Source organism: Cryptomeria japonica, chromosome 5 (assembly GCF_030272615.1).
Source record: "Cryptomeria japonica chromosome 5, Sugi_1.0, whole genome shotgun sequence".
Taxonomy (NCBI): domain Eukaryota; kingdom Viridiplantae; phylum Streptophyta; class Pinopsida; order Cupressales; family Cupressaceae; genus Cryptomeria; species Cryptomeria japonica.
The window spans coordinates 738,859,395-738,884,772 of NC_081409.1; the positions used below are offsets into that span (position 1 = coordinate 738,859,395).

Sequence of the window (25,378 nt, forward strand, 5' to 3'; positions counted from 1 at the left end):
GTCGGGGACGATGGCGCTCGGGGTGCACACGGTCCTCGCAACTTTTTTCCAAATTTTTAGGGATGAAAGATATTGTGATTTTATTGCGGAATCCAAAGTTACAGCCGATTTGGAAGTGTTTTGATTAGTGAAATTATCAGTCAAAGGTTGAATCAAGAAGGTCTTAAAAATTAGGGTTTTGACATTTAACCACTTAATTTTCAGAATTAAAGCACAAATATGAATTGACAATTTGCAATAGAAGGGTAGATCTGAAACAAGCATTAACAATTAAACATTTCACAAGTTTAATTACTTAAAAAGAAAATTTTAGGGTTTTTATGCAATCAACCTCTAAAATTTGCAAAAGATCAAACATGGAAATATAATTAGGAAAGCAAAATTTTCAGATTTAACCATGAATAATCAGAATGAGGATGTTCACGTCGGGTTCACCAAAATGTAAAGCGAAAAAAATCGAACCCTAGTCATTCTCCCCTCCCCAACTCCAAGGAGAGAGAAGGGGGAGTCACTAGGGTTGATGGTTTTCACTTAGGAGAGACTTTACATTCAAAAGAGGGGTTGAAACCCACAAGATCCAATCCCGCGCAATGCAAGATTGGATTCTATATGAGTTTCAAGGGTTGTGATAGCAAGGATACCCTCTTTTGTAAGGAAATGAAGATAGAATGATTGAACTAAGAATGCATGTAAAGTAGGAAAGATTCACTTATAAACAGAGATAGGAATATGATATGCAGCTGCGGACCTGGAATTAGCAGTAAAATGTTGAGACGGTGCTGTTCTGCAAATTTGAGCAAAAGTTGACAGGACGATGGCGCCCGGCGTGCACACGGTCCTCCAAAAAATCTGCGAAACGAAGGGGGATCTATTCGTCTCTGCACAAGGATTCTAGATCTTCAATTACAGCCATGTACCTGCAACCTTGTTGTAAGAATGTTTATATTCTTACATGCAAAGGTGTAGATGTTGTTGTATGTTGTATGTTGTATGTGACATGTGATCTCCTCTTCAATGGTTGAATCCTTGTCTTGAATGCAACACTTAGCCTTGAATGGAGACTTAGAATTATCAATTGCTTGAAGGAATGCTTGAATGCTTGAATATCGTTTCCACGTATTGTACATATCTATCCTTCCTCCTCTAAATGGGAGAGGAAATGTAGTTTATATACTCGTCAATTAGGGTTAAAAAGACTGATTTTTCTGACCTTGGGCCGACCAGGAAGTACTATTTTCCAAATTGCAAACATAAAGACCCGAAGCCCCATAGGAGACCGGGCCCAAAATAGGGCCAGGGACCAGGGCGCTTGGCGCCATGGTCCTGGGGGACTAGGGCGCTGGGTGCCCTAGTCCTGAAGGACCAGGGCGCTAGGTGCCATGGTCCCACCTCCAGGGACAACAGGGTGCAAGGAGGATCAGGCCAGGGTGCTTGAAAAATGTAGTTTTTGGTGTCATAAACAGGTTTCGGGGTCTCCATTCAGGTTCCGTGTTGCATCACCATCACGAAGACCCAAATGCAGTCGAAATTGCAAGTGTCGCAATTTTAGGATGCTACAGGTATTTATGGAGACCAGTATTACCATATGATCAGGTGCTAGTAGAGTTCTGGACATTACAGGCGAGACCATTATAGATGAGGTCGAGGGTGGTCGATGTTGGGGTGTTAGAGGAGTATACACAGTATATTGTAGCACATCCTATACCTTGGATATCAGATCTGGTAGAGTCGATTCCAGAGTTTGAGGAGGATAAGAGACAGAGATGGAGGAGGGGAGGAGATCGTGGAGTGGTAGGTGGATGAGGGAGAGGGGATGGTGATGGGGGAGATGGAGGAGGTGGGGATGGAGGAGGAGGAGGAGGGAGTGGTGGTAGATTACAATGGAGAGGGAGAGGTGGGTTGCCGCCGCGGTTATCTCAGGGACCTTTGATACAGGGAGGCATGAGACCAGGTGTCAGGGATGCAGGTGAGGGACATGCACCTATGGATACAAGGGAGGGAGCCACTAGAGGGGCACTGATGGAGATGGGGGAGGGAGTTACAGGTGTAGATCTATGAGACCATATGATACTAGTTTTGCAGACTCAGCTTGAGGCTATGGAGGCAGAGGTAGCCACTAGAGATGTGCAGTTGTTTGCATGAGAGTCAGAGTTGACTGTAGTGCTATAGGAGAGGGATGATGCAGTGGAGAGATTAGGTGAGCTGTAGGAGAGAGTTTGGGTTAGATTAGGAGCACAAGGTCCTACTGGGGAGATGATGAGGGAGATGCGGTGAGCACAGGCTGAGATAGACTATTGGCGGGGGTTATATGAGTAGGTGGTGCCAGCTAGTCAGCGAGCGATGAGCTATTCACATATGCGGCAAGCGAGATTAGAGCAGTCTCAAAGGATGCAGAGTAGTGGGGGTGTGATAGGTCCTCCTTGGAGAGATAGATCAGGTGGTGCAAGGGGGAGTGGAGGAGCAGGTCGTGATCTTGCAGCATCAGGTAGGATAATCAAGTCCAAATATCGGCTACCAAGAGTACAATAAGGGAGTAGGTCGTGATCTTAGATGTCTCTTAGTAGCCAATATTTGGACTTTATTGTACTCTGATATATGTATATTTTTGGCAATATGATGTGATATATGAGGAGATCCCTTATTTGTGATGATATGCATGTTGTATAGATGGATTTTATGCAGGATGATGATCTTATGAGTTTATGCTTAGATGGATACTTGTGCTTGCTATATGTATGTGTTTATATGAGATGATTCTAATATGCATGTTTTTATGATGATTTATTATTACATGATGTCTATATGCATATTGTGTGACGTAATGGATGCTAATATGTGGATGCAGCTTGATATGTGTGTGCATTGATGTTTTTGGATAGAATGCCTGATGTATGGAATGCCATGATGGTTATGTATTCATAATGATGATTATTTATGATGGTATAGATAGTATTCATGTAAGGATGAGATAATAATATAATGCTTTGAATAAATGATTTATTTATGGATATGCATCTAGATGATTGAAAAATGAATGTATACGTGGATAAACAAATGTAAAGTACAAATGTTTAAATGATGATTTCTAAATGAATGCATAGGTGTAATGTATGAACCAATGTTTGAGACAAATGGTTTTATTATGCTACTAAATGGTGAAAGATATGATGATGTGAAATGATAATGCAATGAATATGAATGTTTGTGATGAATTTTAAATATAATGAGTGAATATACTAAATGGATGAATGAATGTATGCAATCAATGGAAGATTAAGCAAATGTATGGTAGACATATGCTTTAAATGATGATAAATGATAATTGGTAACTGACACTTTAAATGAATGTATAGTAATGGCTAACGTAAATGAAGACACTTTTATCATATGAATGAACCTAAATGTCATGATTTATGCAATGATGAATTGAGATAATGAGATGTAATAAATGATAATGATCAATATGTATTTTAAATACAACTAAATGATATTAAATGATACTAATATGATAATGCAATTAAATGCAATAAAATGATGATGTGATCATGATAGATGAATGCAAGGTTGCTTTAGACTCTTGCATGATGCATTGATGATGTATCAGAGTACTTTGTCATGATTGTATCCAATGACCAACTCAAATTTCTCATAACTACTAACATTAACTTTATTCACACTGGCCTTCAAAATTATGCCTATGAATAATGAGTGAGTGAATGGATGAGCGTTTAGGCAATGGAATGCAATACAAATAGATGAGATGAAATGACGATCCATAGTGCTTTATTTTCATCATTGAGATTTAACATGTTGTAAGAAAATACAAGCAACTTGACATAATGATTCAAGATGACCTGAGTCTTTCTTACATGGATTTTGATATAGAAAGTTAATACAAGCAACTTGATATATTAGATCAAGTTGACCTGAGTATTGCTTGCAGAACAGACAAGGATTATCTCCTTTCATGCACGACTTGGAATGTCCTCCTTGATCTTTTGTCGATCATATCCTGAGACAAGTTCATACCTGAGCAAGAGATAAATCATTGTCAATTCTAGATGAGGAAGTAGGAACAAAAGATGGAGCATTGTATCTGCAAGCAAACAACATATATAAAGAATAAAGAATATGGATCCTTGATAATGGTTCATGCTCATATGGTCGAGGTATACGCTGTAGTCAGCAAGTCATAGTGATCCATGACTGTATTTTGGCATAAGATCACATAACTCAGTGAACTTCCCATGTAGACACCATTAGTACATGCCCCAGAACTTCATTGAAATAATTCATAGAAGATACACAAACAATGCTGTAGAAATCTAATATGAATAAATAACCCACAAATCAACCAAGTATTTGCTAGCTTAAACAGAATTTTCTTGTCAATGAAAATGTCATATTGTCTTTGTTTTAGTAAGGAAGGATGCATCCTTGTTGAAGACAGTTGGTGTGTTGACGGTGATTGTTTGGTTGTTTTGATAAGTTGTCATCGTTTTGAGTTTTTCATAATGTTTGCCTGGTATCTGCTATGAAAAATGTATGTATAATGTGTTGCCATGGTTTTGATTGATTTTGATGTTTTATGATGTTTTTGGATTTTGTGAGATAGTTTTCCAATGCTTTTGGTATTTTGATGATTGTTTTGAATGTTTTTGGTATTTTGATGATTGTTTTGAATGTTTTTGGTATTTTGATGATTGTTTTCAATGCTTTTGGTATTTTGTGAGACAATTTTGAATGTTGAACTTAATGAATCACCAGATAATGTAGAATCCATTTCCATCAACTGGATTAAGGGCATTGCCCCCAGTTTAGACATGACTATGAAAAAGCAGGATGTAAGATGGATGAAGTACTATACTGGGTTGCAGACCAATAACAAACCATGGTTTGGATTGATGAATGTGTGGATGCAATGAATATGATCACAACAACTCTGAAAGACAATGGAGCCGTATCCTTTACGAGTGGCACCTGTTTGCCAGATTTTCACCATCGTACTTACCCAAGTTGCCACTGGAGTGGTTGTTCACCGTTTGGATGCATGATTTTTCTTTACTGATATTTTTGTATTTTATTTAGGACATTTATCTGAATGTTTTTGGTGTTTTTTGGGTATATATGGGAGCCTGATGCTCTGAACAGCTTATGTATAGAACAATTTGAGATGCATGTTGTTGATCGGATCTTCTAGCGGTTCTCCTTCTGAAGTAGCCAATTGATATACCCTAGACCCAAATATAGCCATGATAACATATGGGCCCATCCAGTTTGATTCAAACTTTCCTTGATGTTCTCGGTTGGGTTGGTTGCAAGGATTCTCTTTGAGAACAAGATCACCTACCTGAAATGTACAAGGTCTAACTTGATGATTATAGCTTCTACTCATGCGCTGCTAATAGGCCTTGAGGTGATTGTATGCATCTTGTTTCTTCTCATCAAGTAGCTCTAAGTCTTGAAGACATGATACTCGGTATGCTTCTTCATCAATGGGATTATCCAAGGAAACCCATAGTGAGGGTATCTCAACCTCAATAGGTAAGATAGCTTCTACTCCATAGACCAATGAGTAGGGAGTTGCGCCTCTAGGGGTTCGAATGCTAGTCCGATATGCCCATAGTGCTAGATTTAATTGAATGTGCCAATCACGGCATCATTGACTATTTTCTTAAGGATCCTTAATATGTTTTTGTTCGATGGCTCGACCTGACCATTGCCTTGTGGGTAATAAAGAGTGGAAAAGCAGTGTTGGATGTGAAACTTCTCACAGACCTCACGGACATCCTAGATTTTGAAAGGAAGACTGTTATCTATGATGATGGATATGGTTACACCATATCGGTAGATAATGTAATTAAGGATGAATGAGGCGATATGCTTGCTGATGACTTGGGTAAGTGAAACAACTTCAATCCTCTTTGTGAAGTATTCGATGGCGGTAAAAATGAACTTATGGCCGTTGGATGAAGATGGATGAATTTTACCCACAATGTCAAGTCCCCATTGGCAAAAAGGCCATGGTGTTGTGATTGGTTGTAATTCTTGTGCAGGTGCATGTATCAGGTCTCCATGAACTTGGCATTTCTTTCATTTTCTAACAAAATAGGAGGAGTCTTTTTCTATGGATGGCCAATAGTATCCAGTGCGCATGAGTTCCGCAAATTCCTTCATGTACCTCTTCCAAGGCCTTTGTTATCCCATCCTAAACTAAATATCGAAGGAGAGTACCATCAAGACTATGACGGTATAGGGTTTCCGCGATGATGGTTTATCGAGCGATTTGGTGAATGAAGGTTTTACGTTGGTTATTCGATTGGTTAGGAGGAAGTGTATGATCATGGAGGTAGGTGCATAACTCACCATACCATGGGGATTCAGAACTGATAAGATGATATATCATTTCAGATTCAAGGATCTCATAAGCGGGAATCCAAAGCTATTCAACCAAGAACTCGTAGCGTGTTGAATTTTGTGGAAGATCTAGGAGAGATGCAATGGTAGCCATAGCATCAACAGCTCGATTCTGATCCCTAGCTATCTACTCAAAGGTTATAGTATTGAATGATGCCTTTAATGTGTCTACCATTTATTTGCATGGCATGAGTTTGTCGTCCTTTCTTTGATATTCATTTGTTGCTTGATGAATGACCAGTTGGGAAACTCCATATACTTGTAGTTCTTGTAACTTCCATTGTATAAATAGCATAAGTCCTATGATCAAAGCTTCATATTCAGCTATATTGTTAGTGCATGGAAATGTAAACCTATAGGACTTCGGGATGCTGTCACCTTGAGGTGTGATAAATAGAATGCCTACCCCTGAGCCATTCCTAGTGTATGAACCATCAAAGTATAATTTCCATGGTTGTTTTGTGGTGATCATGAATATCTCTTCATCTGGAAAATTGGAAATGAGAGGATGATCACCTATGAGGGGTGCATCAACCAATTGATCTGCAATAACTTGACCATTGATAGCCTTACGATCCACATAATCAATGTCAAATTCACTTAGAATCATCACTCATTTGGCCAAGCGCCTTGTTAATGCTGCTTTGCTAAGTAAGTACTTCAGTGGATCAATCTTTGCAATTAGTTGTACTTTATGTGTTAATAGATAGTGCCTTAGTTTAGTGGCTACTAAGATTATTGCTAGGCAAGCTCGCTCAATAGGTGTGTAATTGAGTTCATAGCCAACTAGTGTTTGAGAGATGTAATAAACAACACACTCTTTTCCTTCCGCATTGTGTTGCGCTAGTAGTACACCCAATGCTATATTTGTTGCTGAGATATAAAGTAATAGAGTTCTACTCGAATCTAGTGGAATCATCAATGGTGTATTCATGAGATAGTCTTTAAGCATCTGGAATGCTTGCTGGCATCTAGCATCCCATTGAAAGTGGATTTTTTTGTATAACAGGTGTGTAAAGGGGTGACACTAGTTGACAAGTTGTGCAATGAATCTTCGGATGCATTGTAGTCGCCCTTGTAATGTCCTTAGCTGACTAATGTTCTTCGAAGGTGGCATATCCATGATTGCTTCGACTTTGGCAGGATCGACCTCCATGCCTTTGTTTGAGACAGTGTATCCTAGAAGCTTCCGTGAGGTTACTCCAAAGACACATTTCTTTGGGTTAAGTCAAACATCATATTGTTCTAGTTGATCAAAGATTTTCTCTAATATGTCCAGATGACCTTCTCTTGTGAGTGATTTTGCCAGCAAGTCATCAACATAATCTTCCATTATAGTATGCATCATGTCATGGAAGATGGTGGCCATTGCTCTTTGATAGGTCGCTCTTGCATTCTTTAGACCAAAAGGCATTACATTCCAGCAATATATTCCCCATGGACATGTGCAGGCTATCTTATGTTGATCTTCTAGTACGATCTTTATTTGATTGTATCTAGAAAAGCCATCCATGAGTGAAAGCATGGCATGTCTTGCTGTTAGGTCCACTATTATGTCAATATTGGGTAGGGGCAGTCATCCTTAAGACATGCCTTGTTTAGATCTCTGAAGTCTGTATAGATACGGATGCCCCCATTTGGTTTTCTAACAGGCTTGGCTCCTTCTGCTTTGACTAGTACAGCAATCTATGGGTGCATCTTGCAAATTTTATGCTCTATAGGCTTGCCTCCTTCTGCTATGGTGAGGTGATGCATGACTAAATCAAGATCAATCCCAGGCATGTCTGCATAGGACCATGCAAAGTTAATCTGGTGCTTCTGGAAGAATTCAATAAACTTATGCCGTTCCTCTGGAGTTAGAAGAGATGCTAGATGTATGTGGTGAGGTGTTTTAGGAGTCCCCATGTTGTATTCTATTGTTTCCTCGGTAAGGATTGTTGATCGTTCCTACTGTGTACTAGAAGGGAGGATGTCAAACCTTTCATCCACGGGCACCTCAGAGAGGTTTTCACCCTTGGATACACTCTTTCTTTTTACTTTTGTGGGATCAAACAGTGCCATAGTGTGGTTTTCACTTTAAGATCCATGTTTTATTGTTACATTTTTGTAGCTGAAAGGTTTGGCATCCACCCCAAAGTATTTCATGCTATTAAGTTTAATGGCGAAGCCAGCTTTGTGATCCCCGCTTGGTATGTTATCCTGTAATTACAAAAAGTCAATGATTGCCTCATCATTTTGGAAGTGGTCAAGGCATGGGGGATTAGATTGGTTCCATTTGATGAGTTCAGGATGGATAATGGGCATTACTTCATTGATAAGATTAAGTTCATTTGATGTGGTAGTGAGGGTTAAGACATTGTGGTGAAGGTTGTTGATGGTACTCTCGCTGTCAGAATCAGGCGTAGGATGTGACGTAGGGTCTGTGGAAGATGTTTCCATTTCAGGAACCCAAGAGGTCTTTATCTATGCTTCTCCATAAATAGGGATGTCTTTATGAGGTGGAGGTGTTGATGTGTCTTTCTCATCTGAGGTATTAAGATGCACTGAATCAAATTCCCACTCATGTGAGTCAGTCTCTGAGTCACTTTCCAATAACCAGTTACTGTACCATACCGGGATATCATTTGAGTTAAATACTATAGGTGTAACTGGCTTATGTACCTTTGAAATGATTGGTGTGGTAGGAAGAATCTCTAGGATTAGTGAATCTGTTGCAGGGAGTATTGGCAATGTTGACCCTGTTGCTTCTACTAGAACTGCTAATGTCATAGATACTGTTGTGGGTTCTGATACGGTTGCTGGTGTTGATGGGATTGTTGGTTTGACTGCTGAGATGATTGGTATCATGGGTGGTTTTGTTGGGTTGTTGAGCCTCAGTGGAGTAGTTGCTATGATGTTTGATGCTGCTTTTATAATCAAAGGTGACCTCTTAATAGGCTAATATAGTGGTTTGTTGGGTTTTCCTTTAAATTTGAGTTTAGGAAATATCTCCTTTTGAAAGCCTACACCAGTGTTGTCTTTAGGTTTTAGTTCAGGCTGCAGCGGTTCATGTTGTCCTTGCTTGCAAGGTCCTAAAACACTCTGACCATCATAACCCATTCTTTTCATAATGAGAAGGCCTTTGCCATATTGATTTGTGGTAAGTTTAGCTTGTGGGATCTCTGTGGTGATAGGATCTTTATAGATCCAATCTGCTAAGTCCTCATCTCTAGTCTCTTCCTCTTGACTTTTTCCAAGGATGAACGGTGTGAAAGTACATGCTGGCTTGACCAATAGTGTTTCAAGTAACTGTTAAGGTTTACCATGAGTTCTAGGAGAAGTAGGCATTTGCCCCACACAAAAGAGTTGGCTTAAATTGTATTCCCTAGGACCTTCCTCTGCTATTTTCATCTTGAGCTTCTCTTGCTTGGGTATAGTGGTGTTTGAACTAGAAAGAGAGGCTGGACTTATGTATGATGTGGATAAGATGGTTTCTCTATTGTTGGGAATGGTAATCTCTGGTTGATGACTGATATTATGATAATATGCAAAGGGATTTGCATCACCCAGGATTCTGATTTCTACACCATTATGCGGGAACTTGAGACACTGATGGTAGGTGGATGGAACGACTTGCATGGCATGTATCCAAGGTCTTCCTAACAATAAATTGTATGACAGAGGAAGGTCCAGAACTTGATAGATGATGTGTTTCACCACCAGGCCTACTCGGATTGGTAGCACAACTCCTTTAGATGACTACTCTCCATCATCATAGGCTTTGATTGTTATCTTCTTATGAGGATCCACTGATTCAATTGCATATCCCAAAGTTGTGACCAATTGTAGTGCACAGATATTTAGGCCTGCTCCATTGTCGATCAAGACTCACTTGATCCTATGTTGATTGATAAATCCTTCAATGTGGAGTGAGATGTTATGAGGTTGTTGGAAGGATGTATTGTCACTTTCAAAGAAAGTGAGAAAAGGTGCTGACCTTAGATTTCCAACCATGGCTTGGAACTAATTTGTATTTAGGTTTGTAGGTACTGACGCCTCTTGGAGAGCTTGATCTAAGATTGTTTTATGGGATGGAGATAGGCACAATAGCTCTAAGATAGATATCAGTGCAGGCGTTTTATCTAACTTTTCCACAAGGTTATACTACTTTGGGATAGATGGGGTGCCTTATGGAGCTACTTTTATAGTGATCTTTCCGTGACCTATAAAAACATTGCAAGTGGAGATGAGATTTTATGTTAATAGTTGTAATTTGTTTACTGGCATCATATAGGCCATTCACAGTGTAATTATATGCGGCACATGTATAATCAATGTTATCTGTATTTCGCCCTAAAGTGGAAGGACCCCTTTGATCTTGTGATGGAAGTGGATTTTTAAACATGAGATGATCATTGTTTGTTGTCTTTGGGTCATGTCCTTCAATTTCAATTTCATCTCAATCAATAAGATCCTGAATAAGATCTTTCAATCTGTGACAATTGCTTGTCTTATGGCCTTTCCCTTGATGGAAATCACGATGTTCAGTATCCCTCCACCTTGCAAGTTTGACTTGAGGTTCAGAATTTGATGTTTTGGGTAAGGTTACCAGATTTTGAGAAACCAACTGACGTAACACTATTTCGATAGGTTCCCCTAAGTGAGTGTATGTTCATTTTGGTTTAAAATTTTGTTGGCATTGTTTGGGTTCCTCTTGAGATGAATTGCGGCCTTGATTTGGAGGAGCAATAGTGTTATTCTTGGGTGGGGGGTTTTGTCCTGCAAATCGAACCATAGGTTGTGCACTTTTGATAGTTCTTGCATCCACAACCCCGTTATTGATGATGTTCTTATTTTTGCTCCAGAAGTTAGGCTTGTCACTATTGAAGCATGGGCGAGGACCATCTTTTGGCTCATTATATATCTTGATAAGCCTTTTTTTGATAAGAGCTTGCTAACATTTGATGCCTTTTTTGATCATGTCATTGAAGGAGTCTGTGTCTTTTACATCTAGGTGAAATTCCATTTCGTCATTTAAGTTGGAAATAAATATTTCCACTAGTTCTTGTTCAGGTAACTAAAGAGAATGTCTGCTAGACATTTGACGCCATCATTGTAGAAAGACTGAAAATAGCTCACCTAGTTTTTGTTTAGTGTTACATAGATCAGCCATTGTGGTATCATGTTCAATATTGTGTGAGTAATGTGCCAGGAATTTTTGGATGACTTCTTCAAATGTTCTAATGCCACCTAGTAATCGAAAAAACCATGATGTGGTTGTTCCTCCCAAGCTTTGGGGAAAAAGTTACATTAGGTATGTGTCCTCGTATGCCACTTCAAGGCAAGCTGAATGGAACTCTCGAACATGATCTCGAGGATCTCCTTTTCCTCTATACTTTTCGAACTTGGGTGTTTCAAACCCTCATGGAAAAGGTGGCATATGAAGATTCCTATCGAAGGGATAGGGACAAATGTCATTGAGTGAAAATTGATTAGTTTTCACACCACTATGAAGTTGTTGGGCAAGATTTTCAACTTGTTGCCACAACATATCGATTTCATTTGGAGGAGGAGGAGGTGGTGGATTACCTTGATGAAGGTCATATCTGACGTGTTCTTGACCTCTTTCATCCTCATTATGACTTTGGCGCTTTGATGATTGTCTTAGTTGTGCCACATCAAAGTCAGAGGGTAGTTTGGCTCCTTCTTGAGCAAGTCTTAAAAAGTGAGCATCAACATTGCTTTTGAGTATTTTGTCAAAAAGTCTATTAAAGAGAGGGTTGTGTTGTGCCCTTTCTAGTGTTGTAGGAGTAGGAGTACTTGGATTTTCATCATTGATGTTTCCTCCAAGTGCTTCTTAGAATTCATTGATATTTTTCTCCTCTTCCTCTTTGATTTCTCGTTGTCTAGACGTTGATCTTGTTTGACCCATTTTGTTTGCAAAGTTTTTCTTGAAGTTTAGTGAAAATTCCAATGAGTTGTTGATGAAATGAAAGATTGATGTTTAGTGAAGTGTTTTACATATGGTTCTCTAGAACTTAAAGGTAGATGTTACCAAAGTCCTTTTATGAATTTTCTTATTGTGTTTGATTTACAAAGTATGTTGTGATAAGGTTTAGAGAGATCTTAGATATGTTACAGACCTAACTACCTAGTTAATGATAGGATTGACTCATAGACTAGTTTTAACCTGTGTAGAAATGTCTCTTAGGATGAGTTTATCCTAGATGTAGAGACACTCTAAAAATTGATGTGTTTGTGTTTGATTCAAGCAACATCAAAAATAGAACTTAGGACAAAACCTCTTTATGTTTTGAGAGTTGGAATAGGTTGATGATGTGTGAGTGTGACAATGAATGAAATGCTAACTTCAATAGAAACTCTATGTTACAAAAGGAACAAATTCTTCCTCTTCTCTTTCAGGAATTGGTGGTTCTACCCTAGCTAAGTTATATGTGATACAAATATCTTGAAAGAAGGCAGGATTGATTTTGCCTCCCTTGTTATTGTGATAACTCAAAGCTCTATACTAATTAAAAACTCTACGGTTTAATTCTTTTTTATCAAATTTATTTGATTTTCCTTGAAGATACAGGTGCATGCGATGCAAGAAGGTTCTATGATAGACAAAGATTTGTCTATTAAGATAGAAGAATTTTCTCCTTTTCATAAGAGCCTTTGAGCTCAATGGTCTTTTCTTTAAGTTTATGTGTTGATCAAGATTCTTCTTTCTCAAGATATGAAGAATGGTCATATAATTTGAAACCTTGTTTTTGTACTTTGTTGTTGATCTTTGTTTGGTATTTTTGAAACTATTTTTGTGTTGACTAGATACTTGTTTTGAAATTAATGTTTTAATTTTTCTCTAACAAGGAAACAAAGCAAGCACACAAACACAAGAATGTTGCCTCAAAAGGTACAAATAAGTGTGGGTCTAGATTAACCCATTCTTTTGAAATTTTATGATCCTTTCCTTCAAATTTATTTTAGGTGTTTTCCAAAGCTTGAAGTCGGCTCAATTTGCATTGGTCTTGACTCAAAACGGAAACACTTCAAACACACTTTATCCCTAAGGTCAAATGGCCAGTTGTGATTATTTCAACCCACATCTTGATATTTCTTCAACTTTGGTACTACATACCTTATGAATCTCGCCGTGGCAGGTAAGGATGTGATATACCAAGTCTTGCACGAGCATAACAAATAGATGATCCCTATGTGGGGGAGTCATCACTTTTATCAGGTCACAAGTAACCTTTCAAAACACTATGTTTCTACTCAAGGAAATATGTATGGTGAGTATCTTGGGAGCAAAACCTTCTATGCTCTTGCACTGAACCTTTCACAAATATCCTCAATCAATAGAACGGGTGGGCTACTACTTAAAGGTGTTTAGTAATGTTTGATGTTTTTGGACATAAGTTCAATCTGTAGTGACTCACTTAAGAGCCTTGTAACTTGTGGTGGGGCCCATTTGTCCTTTCGACAAGTTACACTGTAGGAACAACTATACCCAAGGCTAAAACTTTCGCTCTCACCTGATTTCTATAGCGGCTCAAAGGATTTACCATGTGAAGTCATTCCCAAGAGTGACAGTCCCTTGGTAGGCCTCTCTTAAAGAGATAAAACTTGAGTGTTACTAACACTATTCTCTTGCACCTAAGACCACGAAAGCCAAGGGGGAGGATAGTGTGTGTTAGAAGTAGGACCACTCGACAAACTCTTTTGCACAAGTGTGTCAAACACAAAAGACACTTATTCTTTTTAACTTGGCATTGTAATGATGATCTAACTATTTGGAGATGTTGCTCCAATAGTCATGGTGTTCTTTTTATCCTTCAATGGCAAAATGTGTTGTAATCTAGGAATTCGAATTTTGGTCAACTTAATGAAAAGCATGCTTGCATGAAGTAAAATTGCTTGCAAAATAAGACAAATTGATTGTTCTTTTTATTTGCACCAAAAACTTAAAGTGTTGATTGTGAGTTTTTAAGTTTTGATGCAATAAAATGAAATTTGTCTTGTTGATTTTAAGCACCAAAAGAAAAGTGAAGCCTAACTTGCAACGAAAGCAAATTTGTGTTGTTCAGTTTTAGAGCACCAAAACAAAGTTCATCCTAACTTGCAAGAAATGAGAGTTTGTATTGTTTAGTTTTAGAGCACGAAAATAAAGTTGACCCTAACTTACTAGAAAGGAAATTTTGTATTGTTCAATTTTAGATCACCAAATGAAAAATTTGAACTTTTAAACAAAAAGGAAGTTAGTGTAAAACCTGCACAAGAAACGAATGGTTAGGAAAATCCACACCTATGGTGGGCTTCTACAAGCCTAAGAAAATTTACTTTTTTGGTTACATGGTCTTTTTTACAACGTTCTGTTACAATAGTGCTACTTTGTGTGCAAACAAAAGCGCTATTTAACACAAACGTGCCAAAAGAAAGACAAAAGCGCTAAAATCAAAATTTTAACAACAAAAGCAAAAACACTAAAACATGTACAAATGTGCTACTTAAGCCTCAAAAGAGCTAAAAGATATGAAATAGCGCTAAATTTGAGACAATAGCACTATTGTAAATACAATAGCACTAGAATATCAAATTGCAATAGCGCTACAACGCGATCAAAAGCGCTAGAGCGCGACCTATGTGATAAAAAAAAGTTAGTTGTAATCAGAAGGTTGCATGTTCGATTCACGTCGGGTTCACCAAATGATGCTCTCCAAAATGGACAAGGTTAGATTAGGAACCTATTGTCAAATAACACACAAATACACAAGAAAAACACTAGTGTTAATCAACAAAAGATTAATCTAAGCAGGCATATCAAAAGAGACACCAAAAATAAAGTAAAACATTTAACTATGAAAGTAAATGAAAGAAGGCATCTCCAAATGCCTTCTACCATGCTCTTGGCTCCTTCTCCTTTGTTCCTCTCCTCTCCAAGTTCCAAACTAGCTTAGCTCTCAGTAGCTTTTTGCACTATGGATGCTTATGGAGGTTCAAGATTGTAGATGCTTACTCTTAAAATGCTAAGCAAATGTGAATAAAGACTAATATTAGATGCTATGTGTTAGTTTTGATACTAAATGTTTAGTACAGATGCCAAGGTAATAAGATGAGAGGGGGGGGTGAATCATACAAACTTAATCTTCCATAAAAACGACAGATTCAACCTCAGTAACCTTTTCAAAAAAATAGTAAAACATGCAAATTCATAAACAAATAAGATCACAAAACATATAACACCAGATTTAACGTGGAAACCCAAATAGGGAAAAACCACTGTGGGATTTTGGACCCACTAAGAAATATACTCTTCTAGAGTATGCTCGGTTAAAAGAAAATCCTGTTAAAGATTACAAACACATTGCTAGATGTGACCTGGTTAAGGGATTTACCTCAGATCTGTTAGGATCTTCACCTTGTTAGAAGTGACCTTGTCAAAGGATTTCAAACACTCAATCAGAATGTCACCTTGCTAGAGGATTTACAAATAAGACTATTAAGTCCACTCGGTTAAGAGATTTTCTGTTACTTCACAATTTAACAGTAATAAAAATATATCTACAACTTCACATGTAAAAATGCTAAAGTAGATTCTTATTTTCTCAATAAAATCTCATCATAAGACTTATCTTGTCCCTTGTACAGCTTGTTGGGCTTCCTACTCTGTTATTCAAAATAGATCTTCAAGCTTTTGTGCTCAGTAATCACTATGTAGCATCCCTGTGCTTACACTTGCCCGCATACATTGTTTATCAATAATTCCTTATTTATAAATAATTCTAACAGTTGAATCTCCTTGATCACATTTCCCATGATCAATCATAGCCATCAGATCTTCAAACTTGACTAGATTCAATGTATCATTCAATCTAAAAACGTTTTACCTTGCCTTGGAACTTGCATACATTTCTTGGAACTTGTGCTAGGGTATTGCGGTTTAATCTGAGCTGTAGATCTTCCTGCTGATCTTCCATTGCCATAGATTCTTACCAAACTTCATACACATTGTATCAATCATTTAATCAACTCCATCTCATTAGCTTCCTTCATTAAATAATTCTTTCATTCATTTAATGTTGTCTGTTACTGCTCGGTTGCAACTCAGTAAATACTAAACTTTACTCGGTAGAAATTCTGCCTTCATTAACCGATAGCGATAACCTTAGGGTTTACCGACTAGGTTCCTTTGCTCGGTAACATAGTATACCATTATCCTTACAATCAACTACATATGTAGGATATCAAAACAATCTAAACATCATGATCTCATCATTGTCTAACTCGGTAATAGTTGCCCATTGAATAACTTATTCCTCCCCTATTCATCATATTCTTTCTATGTCTTTAACCGACATCTTAATTCTCTTCAAATCAATCTTCTCAAGATATGGCAACATCATACTGAATTAGAAAATCAATTTCTTGACATCAATGACAAAATAATAATATTAAGACAGTAAACATCCTTAATCAGTTATATCCATAATCATCAACAACCTTCTCAATATCCTTATTGAAATGCCAACAATCTCTTATTGTCTGTTGATAATGCCAATAGCTATGATGCTTAAATGATATATTTTAAGCCAAAATAACAAGATATTAATGATTTATGCTAAATGCTTGCTAAAATGCCTATAGGTTAAATGCATACAAGTTTTCAGGATCTAGATTATGAAGAAATGAGCTCTATTTATAGGAAAAATGGAGCAATGGATGGTTGAGATTGAGTAATCTCAACAAGGGTCAGGATTGAATGATATTCAATCCATGTGAGGGCTTTCAACCCAATCTCGGGATGAAAAGTGTCAATGTGATAGAGGTTGAGAGAAGAGGGAAGAATCATTATATGCTTGACATGACTTAAGGGTTAACCTGGGAGGTAAGATTAAGGTTAGTTTAGAGTTATCCATTGGATAAAGCTTTTATCCAAGGGGTAAACTCTTGTGCAAGGGTTAAAGGGATAACCATGGTCAAAGCATTAAATGCTTGACGAGACACATGGGTTACATGACGGTTAAGTTAGGGGTCAAAGTCCTTAACCATGGGTGCAAGTGGAATTAACCATTAATGGTCATGTAAGAGCCATAAGTGGTTTGGAAGACTTTAGAGGTTAATTTGTTGAACACACAAAGCATTAATTGCTTTTCAAAGACTTTGGAGTCTTTGAGAAGTAACTCCAATTTTCTTAGGAATGTGACAATATTTAGGGAATGGATTAGGTTAATTAGGAAGGGTTTAGAAGAATCCAGAAGGGGGTTAGAATTGCAAGTGGGTTTGGTGGGTGAGGAAAAATAGGATTTTTTATTAAAATAAAATTCAATAAATAGGTGCAAGTTGCATTTATAGGAAAATGCAAGTTGGGGGGATTTATGATTTAAATAAATGTTTTATTTAATTTATTTAAAAAAGGAAAGGGGATTAAATTGAATAAATATGATTTATTCATTTTAATTGATTATGAATTTGGTTTAATGAATTAATTAAAATAAATTGAATAATTTATTTAATTAATAGGAGAATGTTTTGAGGATAACTTAATTAATATTAATTTAATTAATTGATGGCTAGTGGATTTTTAATCAAATAAATAGAAAATATTCATTTAATTAAAATGGACAGATTTATGTGACTACAGCTTGCTTTTTTATTTTATGAGGTCTACCCATCCATCATATGCTTGGTGTACAATGCTAGCATTTCTGCATTCCCAAGCTCTTCGATATTGCAATGAATTTATGCCTTAATATCCTCATTATGCAACACGCCATACGATACCAAAGAAAATGCTCTTTCCAGATCATCTTCAACCGATTTTAATGAGTGTTTCTTAAACACTGACCTTTCTCTTTTAGTGATCTCTACTACCAATGGCGTTGCTATAGCAGTTTCAGATGTCATTTCAAAAATAGGGTTATAAACAAATAGCTTGGACACGGATAAATACCTTTTCAAATTCAATCAGATGTTAGGAAGCACTGTCGTATCACTTTAAACTCTATTTTGGCTACTTAATCTCATTCGCCTTTCTCTCCTACTCTTTCTCTGCATCCACAATGTGAAGAATGAATGATAGATGTCGTTTTATCTTCCAAAAATCTAACTTTAAGTTATAATAAATGCACAACCCTAAAGACTTTTTGGATACCCTGTTACTTCAATAATTCATCATCGGATACTTAGATATGCATGTAATCTTCCGAATATCAACTGTACAACTGATATCCATCATATATAACCTTTATTTTTCAGTTATAGATCTCCAAAAGGGTGTTTTAAGGATCTACATGAAAACATTCCCCGTAAGGCCAAAATGCCTTAGTTAACGGATGAAGTTCCAATACTGGGATTAGGTGTGGAGCCATTCGATGTATTTGAATCTAAATTATTAACCCACATCTTCTTATGCTACTCTTTTCCTTCTTCAACCTTTTCTTTACCCTTTTGATCTGATATATTCTTGTCTATCGGAGTATTCTTGCTCACATTCTTGCTTGTACAATATTTTGCAATGTGTCCGGATTTGTTGCATGTATAGAAAACAACATTTCCTTGCATAAGCTTGAAGTTCATCTGATTTAGTCTCATCCTGCATTGGTTAAAAATGTGTCCAAACATTCCATAAGAAGAACATCTCTTATTTTGGAAATTATTCATCACTGCTCTGCACATATTTGACTTATGACCAAAGTCATTGCATTTGAAACATTGACTTCCATATGACCCAATTTATTGCAAACAACACATTTATCATTGAATTTATAAGCATTAGGTTGTCTTATCGGAGGTCTCTTGTTATTCTATTGATTGTTTTGTCTAGAATCAGAGGATTCTCCTTTCTCATATCCAAGTTCTAAAATGTCTTTTCCACTTCTATGACTTTCTATTATCTCATATAGCCTGGCTAAGCTAGCTTTGAATTTTATTTGTAATCAGTAGCAGTAGAATGTTCATCTCTTAGGATGATGACCCACCTTTCAAGCTCTTGCCCATCATTCTTGGATTGCACCAATTCAACTCTCAACTGAACATTCTCATAGTTCAATCTGCAACAGTCATTAATTATATCCTTTAATGCCTAAGTTAGATTTTCCTTATTCTTCTTCCTATCTTCAATCTCCTTTGTCAACTTCATCACAATGGATTGCATCTCATTCTTTAGGACTACATTCTCTCTAGCAAGCTTCTCACATTCATCTGTCTTGTCTTGTAGGGCTTGATTGTCATTGCTTTGATCTCCTTTCTCCTTGAGTTTATCCATTAGTCTTAAAAAGAAAATTTGTTTATTTTTTTAAGATGAATGTGTACATCTTTGTTCTTTTTCTTTTATTAGCATTGAATGTGGATCAATAGTTTTTATAATTTATTGTATTGTTATTGAAAAATAAACTAGTATTCATAATTATAATATACCTATTTAAAAGATCCTAAGATATATTAAATGTGAAGTACATATTATTTCTTTTTCATATAATATAGATAAACATCTTAAATTGATATCTCCCAAAATCTTCTAAATAAATATATTTAAAATATCTTATGTTTATATTTATATTCTTTCAATAGTACAACATTAAAGATTAATTAAATCATTAAAAAATAATTATTTTTAATAATTTTATTTTTTAAATAAAATATAGATATAATTTATTTATTTTTTATTGAAAGAAGATTTTTCATTAGAGAGAAGCATAGAAACAACAACACATCTGCTACAGCAATTACAAAAAACTTGTATCATAGTGTAATCCACCATAAAAGGAGTTTGCTACAACAATATAAAAATTGGCACAATGTAAACAAAAATATTTATATAACACAAAGATAACACCACACCATAGTTGCGGCATCCATAAATAAGATATAGAGAGGCCACCAAAGACCCATTGCATGGGATTACCATTTGAAATCTTCAAACAATAGGCCTATTGATGGGGAGCCTGCATAAGATTAATACAAGATTATTATTTAATGTACATTAATGTTAGTAAACATAATTTAAGAAAATGTAAATTGAAAGATATGAGAATAAAATAATCCTATAAACGATTATAAAACCACAATTTTCAAAAACAAAAAAAACTTACAGTAGATATGGAAATCGCACCTAATATTAGTATATCCATAACCAAAAAAATTCCCAATACAATAGAAAGAGGTGGAATTATATATATATGAGGGTTTCTTTGAGTTACATCATAAGCCAAGCTCAGATTTTTACTGTAGCATTGAAATTATACTCAATAACCCACAAAATTGACAGCAAAATGAGCGAACGTGCTAGTGTAGAAAAAGCTATCAATATCTGACCCCATAACAATGAATCATATTCACTTCGATTGTCAACTTTTCTATCATCACAGGGTACTATGACCAGGATTGTTGCACTCAACAATGTAAGTCCAATACAGACTATGGAAATCCCCAAGCTCAAAACTGATAACTTGGCCAATAAGGAATGGTCTGCAAAACTCTTTGTTTGTAATCGTTCTCAGAATAACCAGGCAATAACAACTATGAGAGAGGGAAACATGGCAAGACTATCAGAGAAGAAGAGCACTTGAAAAAGAGTTTCCAGTGCGATTAAGGCAACTCCATTTGTGTCTCCACTAGGTCTAGGGGCAATTCCTCTAGTCTTACAATCATTTCCACTATCTTTGTCATCAATTCCACCTTGTACAATAAAAATGGCTGCAAATGTGATGGTGGCAATGAGTGATGTCACCAGGGTGTACAGATCCAGTTTTTTTTATCTACATTGCTCTCTTGTTTGAAATCCATTGAATTAGAAGGTCTAGAATTCTCTATGAAAATTCCATATGCTCTGTTTCCTTCTAGAACCTTTTTGATCTTGGTAAAATTAGATTCCTTTTCAAATTTTGCTACGCCAGTAGCTATGTCAATTGCACTAAGTCTATGGTATTCTAAAACCTCTTTGATCTTGGTAAAATTGGATTCTTTTTCAAATTTTGTTGCAGTAGCAACAACTATGTCAATCGCACTAATTCCTTCATTACTGAATATGTCCACTTTTTAAGAAGATAAAAGATATTTGACAAGCTGCAAAATTAACAAAAAGGAATATTCACCTTAATTAATTTCAATAATTTTACAATAATAAGTAAAAAATATAATCAAATAGTTGGAATCCCTATTCCCCGTTTTCCAATTCTAACTATTTGAAATAAATCATTCTGAGAATTCAAAATTCCCTCAATTCAATGGAATGTCCAACTTCTTAAGAGATTGATGGAATTTCTGAAAGAGGATAATATTAGCTTGAACATTATTGATTATTTGGTTAATGAAATAGAGGATTGGGTGCTTGATTACAAATACATGAAAGATCTGAATGCAAATAATGAAGTGGTTTCAAGCTCAAGGGAGTAGGAAGAATATAATATATCTGTTAGAAATGTGAAGCGCAACGGTCACATGACCATTCACATTCACCTGACTCTTGATTGATAGTTGAATGCTTGTTTAAATAGCTAGGCATGGGCTATGTATTTAATAATGGTTAATATATAGTATTTCCCTTCTTTCTGGTGGATGTAGCTAGTAATGGTGAACCATGCTAAACTTTGTGTTATGCGTTGTTGTGTTTTCATTTATGTTATAGTTTCTTTGTTTTGTTGTTGATTATTATGTCTTCTATGCTCATTTAAAATTAACAATTGGTATTAGAGTTTAGATTGGCTTGAGCAGAGATGGAGGAAGAAAGAGAATATAAAATTCAGAAGTTGTATTGGTAATTTTACGTTCCATGTAACTTTGTGCTTCAAGCATCATGTACATTGGTGGGATGGTTGGACGAAAGAAGGAAAATAAACTAAAGAGGAAAATTCAATTGAAGAGGAGAATTCATCTATAGAGAAGGATGTTGGGATTCTTATGTACTCCTCTCTTGAGCTAGCTTTGGCACATACTGGCTAGGCTATTAATGGCCGAGAAATTCTTGGCATTCTTGTCGTGAAGGTTGAACACCATGATGCCTTGGTTGGAATTGATGATGGTCTCTGTATAGACTCTAGAATTTCTGGACAAAGAGATGGTGGAAAAGAAGTTGTTGTTGAAGAGGAGGAACTCAGAAGATTGAGGGATGCAAAGGGTATGCCATCAGTGACCCAAGTTGAATCTACTATTGATTTTACCTCCTAGGGTGAGGAGGAGGATGCAAATTGGAGTGATGTAGTAAGGCAAGGGAGCCTTAGAATAATTGTGTCTTCAAAGAGCTCTGTAGATGGTATGGCCTTGGTGAAGATGAAGATGCACTCCCATGATGTTGATGATGGCAGAAAACATAGAGATAGGAAGGATCATAAAGAGGGTCAAGAAGTCCAATTTGTTTCCGAACTTGGAGACAAGGAGGCCATACAAGATGATAGCTCTAGAAAAGATCCTGTCGGTGTTTCTTCTTGGGATGCAAGGAATTTGAGGCATCATGAGGATTTTGGTGACAAACTCCTTTAGCAAAATGGAGGTCATGTGGAACTGTTATAGTAATGCATTTTACTATGGTGGGAGGAAATGTTAGCATGGCAATGAGGCAAAGAATGCAGAAGTTGTTTCTTCCTCCTTCATAGGGAAAAATTGGCCTCTATTTTTCGCAAGATCGCAACATCTTCTACATTCTCAAGGTGGATGGAATCACCTTCCTTTGTATGGCCAATGACACATTCGACAAATGAATTCCTTTTTCCATAGTCGATTGGTGGAAGATGTAAAAAAAAGATGGGTAAGTTAGAATCAAAATTAGATTTAGATTAAAGTAAAGAGATGGTAGAGGTGGGGTCATCACCCACACAAAAGAAGAGAAAGGCAATGGTATTATTCTATCATGTGAATCAGAAATCTCTCAAAGGAATAGAGTGTGTGAGAGTAGATCATTATGCTCAGCTAGGAATTCCTTGTGGTGACTCCTTTGTTGAGGTTCGTCACACATTTAAGAGAAAGTGTGAATACCTTACGCAACAAGAGTTCGTTGAAGATACATTAAATGAAATAGGTTATGATGATGTTGATGTTGTATGAAAATAAATGGCTTGGATCCTTGAATCAGTAGGATTGCCTCTCAGGCACCCACAACTCTTCAAATCAACTGCTGTGAAGCCTCCAAAGTATATTACGCTATATGGGCCACCTGGTTCTGGGAAAATCTTAATTGATAGGGTTGTAGCAAATGAAACTGGTATCTATGAGTATGAAATAATGTTGGCTGGAGAAAGCGAAAGAAACCTCCAGAAGGATTTTGAGGAGGCTGAAAAGAATGTCCCATCCATTATATTTTTTGATTTAGATTTACAAGGAATAGTGTTAATGGTGTGGATATTTCAGCTACAAGTGTTAATGGCACTATCATGATTCAGTGGTTAAGTTTTATTAAGTGCGATTTAATTTGGAGAAGATTAATTCAAAGTGTTTTGCAACCAAAATCCCACAAAATTAAAATCTTTGATGGGTCTGGATTTAATGTGAGTTTTTGAATGGAAGAAGGGATGTCGTTGTCTATGGTTGTGTTGGTTGGCCTTCATGAAGGATATTGTTAGGAATGTGAATCCCAATAGTCACATGCTCATTCACATTCACCTGACTCTTGATTGATAGTTGAATGCCTGTATAAATAGTTGGGCATAGGTGATGTATTTATTTAACACTTAATATATAGTATTTCTCTACTTTCTAGTGAATGTAGCCAGTAATGGTGAACCACATTAACGTTCATGTTATGTGTTGTTGTGTTTTTATTTATGTTATAGTTTATTTGTTTCATTGTTGATTATTATGTCTTCTATGCTCATTTAAACTTAACAATCTCCCCTGCACATGCGGTGGCCTCCCTTTCCAGTTCGAACTCTGGATATGCTATGCCTTCTTCATCTCAAGACACAAAAGGATAGGGTGGTTTAAACTACCCCTGTTCAATTTTCACATGATTCCTAAATGATTTCTCTGTTATTTTATACTTGCTTTGACTTTGGTAGGGCTTTCGATATTCTCCTAATGTAGTTTTAGTATTACAAAAATTTTATTATTGAGGTTTGTTCATATCCTTAGAAGTGGATTCTAGGGGCTATGGTTTCTTCAGTACACTTTTTTATAGATGATATTGGTTCTTGCTATATTTTTATCATAAAAAGAAAAAAAATATAATCAAACTGAACTTTTGACTTTTATAAATTTAAATTTATAATTCCACTTTATAATACTATATATAAGAGTAAGAAAAAAAACAAAATTAGCCTTTCTATAATTTTCTATCTCTGTATTAGATTGAGGAGAATAATTCTTATATATTGATATAATTGCTAAAGATTTTATATCAAAAGAAATTCACAATTATGATTTCCCTTTTGAACTTTAGATTTATAATAGCAATATCTAAGATTCCATTATGAAAACTTATGCAATGTATAATTATCTTCTAAAAATTAGGACTAAGTGATACTTATAATTTATGTATGTATCATACTATATATAGATGAATAGTCTTGTAATTTGTTGATTTATTTTATGACTATTTGAATTCAAGATCAATTTTATCTTCTATTTTGAATCTAAGAAATTAGAAAAGAAGGAAAAAGAATCTTCAAACTCATAATAGTAGAAACGGAAAATAAAATACAATGTCCAACCTTTGGATCCACTCCACTGATGGATGGCAAGTGTAACAATGTATTTCCATACATGTCTCGGTCATAGCTCACTAGTTCTGCCATTTTTTCCTTCTTGTCTTGAGGGAGTAGCTTCTTCATTATCTCAAATTTGTTGTGTTCTACAACAAAGTGTAAAGCTTTCTTAAGGTCTGCACTATGAATTTGAAAACAATCTGGCATTACTGACAATAATTCATCTATCATCTATGGGTTGCCCTTAATTGCTGCCAAATCGATTGCACTCCTTCCATACTTATCCTTCTTTTCCATTAAACTCTTGACAAATAATTTTATGAAAAACCTTGAACTTAATTGTTTGT

General features: G+C 36.2%; 1 protein-coding gene across 1 annotated transcript; it reads left to right on the forward strand.

The window, feature by feature from the left end:
• The first annotated feature begins 1,635 nt into the window (after nt 1-1,635).
• LOC131031349 (ATPase family gene 2 protein-like) lies at nt 1,636-23,766 on the forward strand. Its single transcript, XM_057962446.2, has 5 exons — nt 1,636-1,791; nt 2,317-2,485; nt 9,102-9,298; nt 22,381-22,513; nt 23,468-23,766. Exons 1-5 carry the CDS (start codon nt 1,636-1,638, stop codon nt 23,764-23,766), a joined length of 954 nt encoding a protein of 317 aa, XP_057818429.2.
• Nucleotides 23,767-25,378: the final 1,612 nt, after the last annotated feature.

Coding starts and splice junctions, on each gene's coding strand:
- LOC131031349 (XM_057962446.2), top strand. CDS start 1,636: ATGAGGTCGAGGGTGGTCGATGTTGGGGTGTTAGAGGAGTATACACAG. Junction 1,792..2,316: donor GGGGAGGAGATCGTGGAGTG/GTAGGTGGATGA, acceptor TTATATGAGTAG/GTGGTGCCAGCTAGTCAGCG. Junction 22,514..23,467: donor AAGATTGAGGGATGCAAAGG/GTATGCCATCAG, acceptor TTGAATCAGTAG/GATTGCCTCTCAGGCACCCA.